The 5,956-nt window shown below is 35.3% G+C and overlaps 1 protein-coding gene across 1 annotated transcript in view; it reads right to left on the minus strand.

The window, feature by feature from the left end:
* Positions 1 to 760: 760 nt before the first annotated feature.
* Positions 761 to 5,956, minus strand: part of LOC107103897 (glutamic acid-rich protein-like) — a 17,473-nt gene continuing 12,277 nt past the window's right edge. Inside the window, exons 27-37 of the mRNA XM_015403747.1 lie at positions 4,582 to 4,659; positions 3,913 to 3,966; positions 3,069 to 3,140; positions 2,874 to 2,924; positions 2,467 to 2,541; positions 2,302 to 2,352; positions 1,793 to 1,882; positions 1,611 to 1,661; positions 1,227 to 1,319; positions 884 to 1,148; positions 761 to 777 (exon numbers count right to left, since the gene is read on the minus strand). Of these exons, the coding sequence (XP_015259233.1) occupies positions 761 to 777; positions 884 to 1,148; positions 1,227 to 1,319; positions 1,611 to 1,661; positions 1,793 to 1,882; positions 2,302 to 2,352; positions 2,467 to 2,541; positions 2,874 to 2,924; positions 3,069 to 3,140; positions 3,913 to 3,966; positions 4,582 to 4,659 (897 nt within the window). The remainder of the gene's footprint in view (positions 778 to 883; positions 1,149 to 1,226; positions 1,320 to 1,610; positions 1,662 to 1,792; positions 1,883 to 2,301; positions 2,353 to 2,466; positions 2,542 to 2,873; positions 2,925 to 3,068; positions 3,141 to 3,912; positions 3,967 to 4,581; positions 4,660 to 5,956) is intronic.

Below are 5,956 nucleotides of genomic sequence, written 5' to 3' on the forward strand. Positions count from 1 at the left end.
CTAGAAACCTGACATGCAAGCTGCTAGAAACCTGACATGGAAGCTACTGGAAACTTGATGTATTTTACTTTTGAGCATTATGTTCTAATATGCATTAGTATAGACACTACAGATAACTTTCGAAAGGATAAGTATTTTGTTTTTTCATTGTTACACAAAATACTGGGTGTATGTATATTGTTTAAAAAAAAACAAACAAGAAAATAGACATCACACCTTCATTCTCGTTTATAAGATTATTGTGGAAGTTTATACTGCAACTTTTAACCTAAACAGTAAAGAATCCAATGTTGTAATGTTTTGACCTGCTTCTGCTTTTTTGCACACACACACACACACACACACACACACACACACACACACTAGTCAAACAAAAACTAAATCTAAATCTGAGGCCAGCTTGCTGAAATTCTGGTTTTACAATGCACTCAACAGAGAAGAGTTCAACCTATACAGCACAGGCTTTATTTTAAAAAAGCCAGTGTTTTGGCATCAGTCCATCTGATCTCCAATAGGTGCTGCCAATTTTGATCGGCTGATTGTTTTAGACAATACTGGTTTCTCTTCCTCCATTTAAATGATCAAAATGACACAATGATAACAAATGTTACAGTCTACATTTAAACAACAAGAAACATTAGCAAATATAAGAGAATACATTAAATAGCAAATGGATGAAGCAGCAAAGCATGCCCTTCACGCGATCTCAAGGCATGGCAGCTGAATGCGTCAATTAAACTGCAAACAATGCATTCATCGCTCACAGAGTTGGGGGATCTAGAGTCAACAAGTCATCTCCATGTCATGTATTTGTTCTACCCAGCCACTAAAAGCAAATGAATCCAATCTGCAGAGTGAATTAACCTGTGCAGATTGGACTCACCTGGTTCAGTGACTTGACGGCTCCAGATCCCCCATCTCTGGTCAGTACAGATACAAGAAAATAAACGCAAATATCCAACAAAAATGGGCTGATATTGGTCTCCATCTACTACAGAATAATAGAAAATAATAAAATACAGATTTTTGTAAGCAACAAATGTTTTAGACATGTAAATATGGGACCATTGTGTAAGGTCCATTTTGTTTAGCCTTACCTTTAACCGGGGCATGAAAGGATTGTGTTTCTTGGGTTTCCTGACTTTAGGCTAGAACAAAAAACAAGATTATTCCATCTCAATAAAATTAAACTCTTTCAAAGTTACCTTTTGAAATAAAAACCTCACCTTCTCCGTAACTTCCTTGTCCTCATCATCCTTCGTTTCCTCTTTGGATGATGAGTCTTCTTCGTCTTTCAGCCCTTCATCATCAGACGCAGCCTGATGTAATAATAAAAAAATACAAAAACAGACATTTGCAATATTAGTTGAAACTCACAATTCCAGCAGTTGCAGTACACACACTGCTTCTTCTTGTGTAAATATCTATATGATCCATGTTAAAAATATATATATATATGAAGTAAAGGTAAGCCTTGATGGGGAAGCTTAAATGAAAGTATATTGAGTTAGAAAATGAAACAGACTTTCACCAAATGTTTTATTAAAACCGATGGAACCGTTTGATCTTGGTGAGACTTTGCGTACTCAGGCAGATATTTTGAGCTTTACCTTGGGCCGAGGCATGAAAGGATTATGCTGCTTTGGCTTCTTGGCTTTAGGCTAAAGAAAATAAACAACAAATATAAATTTACAGAAGGACTCAAATAGTAACTTGAAGTCATATAAATGTGTTCCTGACATGCAAACCCCCCCCCCAAAAAAAAAAACACATTTTAAAAAAAGCAACTGACCTTCTCTGGTTTGTCTTTGTTCTCATCTTTAGTTTCCCCTTTGGATGACGACTCTTCTTCATCTTTTAGCCCCTCATCATCAGATGCAGCCTGGTAGTTATTAAAGAAAACAGATGAAAAAACAACATTTTATGTCTGGCTTTTAATGTCTTTCAGGTTTTGTGCTTCTTAACTCTGAAACGAGCTCTACTTTGAACAGTTACTTTATGCTCAGGCTTTACTTTTTGGGTTTCTTTGGTTTCCCGTAAAGCTCTTTGGGTTTATAAATCTACTGACACTTTATGAAAAAGAGAACTGAAAGGAAACCATGAGGCCACTTTCCTTCATTTATAGTATCTTTGGTTGAATATTTAGTAAAGAAGATTTTGATAAAAATCTGAGGAGACGTAAAAAAAACAAAAAACTTTTACGATTATTTCATTAAACAGAAAAGAGCATTTTGAAATCTTTCTGGGATACAGAAGCAATGGCAGAAACCAATTTGAACAAACCATATTTCTAGGTTTTACCTTGAGCCGAGACATAAAGGGATTGTGTTGTCTGGGTTTCTTGACTTTGGGCTAAAAACAAAAAAAACCCCAACATATTTCACTGTTTTGGTTTTAATTACAGAAATGATCTATCTTTAGCCGTTTATCAAACAGACAAACAAAATGGTCAAAAATAAAACTGACCTTCTCTGGTTTCTCCTTCTCCTCTTCGTCTCTAATTTCTTCTTCATCTTTTAACCCTTCATCATCAGATGCAGCCTGACACAAAAAACACAAAAGTTAGAAATAGAAAACATTCAGCTGCTGGTCTTTCATTTATATCTATTAAACATGCTGATAATCAGAATAATCACAAAGCTGGGTGCTATTTGAAGAACTATGGTCATGCATTAGTTAAAGATGAATGCAAAGGAAACCAAAATAGTTCAGTTTGCCTAAATTCTGGTATTTTCTAATATCAGATTCACAGGAACAGTAAAAATTGAACTCAGTAGTGATTTAAGAAAACCATCAGGCAGAATTTAACAATCTCAGATCTTTTCTATAATACGGGACACGTCGACATGGAAAGAAACATTTCTGAGCCTTACTTTGACTCGAGGCATGAAAGGATTATGCTTCTTGGGCTTCTTGACTTTGGCCTACAAACAAAAAAAAACAAAAAGTCTGATGACAAATTTTTCTTTTAAAATTAAATGCAGAAAAGTTCCAATATTTGGCGTTAGCTCAGATTATATCTATTACTGACTTGTAGATAATGCATTAAAAAAAGAGGCAAGTCAGACCTTCTCTGGTTTGTCTTCATCCTCATCCTCATTTTCCTCTTTGGATAAAGACTCTTCCTCATCAGATCCAGCCTAAAATCCACAATAAGAAACGGATAAACAAATCTGCATTACATCTAAATGTTTAATAATACCCTGCAAACAGATGTTCATAAAATGAGGAGATACACAACACCTCAATTGATAGAACAAGACATTAGATTTAAGCATTATAGCCCATGCAGCCAATTTAATTTTTAAGACTTGCCTTATTTTAGATGGTCTAAATATCAAATAAAATCATAATCATATAATAATAAATAATAGCAATAATAAGACATAAATACTAAAAAAACAACAATAATAAGAAATCATTTCTGTTCAATGTAGAACAATTGATCAAAGTTTAAAAGATCAAAAGCAGCCCAGAGAGAAAAGAAGAAATAAATGAAAATAAAACTGATTTAAAAGCTCTTTAGTTCATGAAGCTTCAAAGCAGATAATGGCTCTCTGGATAGCAACCCATTGTTATCCTTAAGGCGCGGTTACGGGGTTTCTTTTTTATAAAATCATGTTTCCCTACACAAAGTGGGTGAGGCCTCCTCAATGCTTTTACAACCCAGTGTTAACTTTAGCAACCAAATAAAGAGAAATGAATCAAGAAATACTTTCTTTGTTAAAATAAGAATATATAGATAGAGGCGCTTCAAGCATAAAAAAAATGACTTTCCAGGTAAATTCACTCCCTTCTTTCCCGCTTGCTCTCAGAAATTAGCTTAAAGTCTGACTATCAAACAAAGTTACACAGACTGTGTCTACAAAGAATTAACCTTGATAATGTGACATTAGTGCTGAATTTATTTACCTTGAATCCAATCTGTGGTATGAACAGATGGTGCTTGTGTTTTTTTCCTTTAGCCTGAAAAAGAAACGGGTAGAGTCATCGTATGTTGGAGCACGTCACATGAAAAGCCTGAAAAACCACATTTCATAACGTCACAGGTGTTCGAATCAAAGAGCTGAATCTAAGACAAACAAGCTCCAGTTGGCTTTTTAACACCGGGATCATTGTCTCATCAGGAAACATCCGTATGGAAGTACGGCTGTTCTAATGTTCAACTGCACCACTCAATTCCACCATACTGAGTAAAGAATGACTATAATCTACTTTTGGCTCTCATTACTCAGTTTAAAAATCCACATCAAGCGTCAACAAATTCAACCAAATCAGAATAATGAGAGATTAATCCTCATGTGACTAAAAGACGTTGAGCTTTGCCACAAACTCCCTTTTAAATAGCCAGAGGGCGTCACATGTCCTTTGCATGGGTTTGGCCTGACGGAGTCAACAGGGAAGCAGGAACTGGGAAGGATAGATCCGAACTAAACAGACTCAGTCCGTATTACAAGAGCTTATTTGACACAGTGATAGCATTCAGACAGACGGAGATCCCAGAAATACATTTCATAAAGATCATCACAGCCTTGGATTAAATGTTAAGAGAAAAAATGAACAAAATAAAAACAGACTCACTGATTTGCTTTGTAGCTTTTCTGTGTCTTTTGTCACATCTGATTCTTTGTCATTGCCTTCGTCTCCTGGTTGGCTCTGCTGTAAATGAATACAAAAAAAAAATAAATCCTAAATTATGATTGTTACACTCTTACAATATTTTTAAAAAGCAAAAATTTTTATTAGAGGATCCTAAGAGAACATTTGTAGTACAAATTTAAACTAAACTATGTGCCTGATAAGAAGTTTGTACAAGATTCCTAATCTGTGTAAAAATGTTAGCATGTTTATACTAACTTTAGAGAATTCTGATCTCTACCTAAAAGCTAATTATATAAGAAGATATTCTTTTACTAGATGTCACCTTGAGATAAAACACCACGTTTTGAAAAGGACTATATTTACAAAACATACCAAACTAAGAACATTACAAGACAACATGTAGAAATAAGAGAACTCAAAGTGTTTTAACTCTCCTGCTGTTTGGTTTGTAACTAAACGGTTGATGAAAATCTATTTTAGAAGCAGGGGAAATAAGCCGCATGTATAAAAAGAGGGATTACTGGAAAATAATACATTTTACATTTTAAATTGGTTTTAGAATTTCTAGCAATTCGATAGTAAATAGAGTGCTATTGTTATTAACGCACAAAACCTTTTTTTAGGTAATTACCTCCGCCAAGGAGGTTATGTTTTGTCTGTCTGTCCGTCTACATTATAACTTGAAAAGTTATGATCGGATTTTAATGACATTTCTTTCAAGGCTGATTTGGTGATTTAGAACATAATCTGGATACAGGATTTTTTTAATGAGTCTTCACCATTGTGACACCGGGCAGGCAGTTCCCCTCTAAACCAGAGGGGGCAGCAGTGACTATTGACAGCCTCAATATCAGACTCAAAACGTCCGGAGGTATTTTACAGAACACACCCTCGTCTGCTTTGCCGTGGGAACAGCAAACATTTAATCTTTAAGTATAGAGAAGATCATTGTGGTGGCATATTTTCAAGCTAAAGTTTTTTTGAAATTTCAAAACCTTCGCCTACTACTGGTGTGGCATGAAATACACAGTTTATAATGTTTCCATTAATATTTTGTTCACTGGCATTGGGATTAAAATGTCAAGCAAATGTAGCGGCACCTGAAAAACAATCCTTTTGTTTGTCATGTGCTGAGGCAAGGGGCTGCATGCCCTCCAACATTTCCTTATTCATCATACTGGACGTTTCTTCCTGTTAAAGTCAGTTTTCCTCTTTACTGTCGCTACGAGCATGCTTGGTGCGAGGGATGGCTTTCGCACAGAGGTGGAAGATGTACAGACATCAAGTCATCTCTAAATCATGTATTTATTCTACCCAGCCACTGAACCAGGTGAGTCCAATCTGCACAGGTTAA

This window comes from Cyprinodon variegatus, unplaced genomic scaffold, assembly GCF_000732505.1.
Source record: "Cyprinodon variegatus isolate N-32 unplaced genomic scaffold, C_variegatus-1.0 Scaffold1556, whole genome shotgun sequence".
NCBI classification, from domain to species: Eukaryota; Metazoa; Chordata; class Actinopteri; order Cyprinodontiformes; family Cyprinodontidae; genus Cyprinodon; species Cyprinodon variegatus.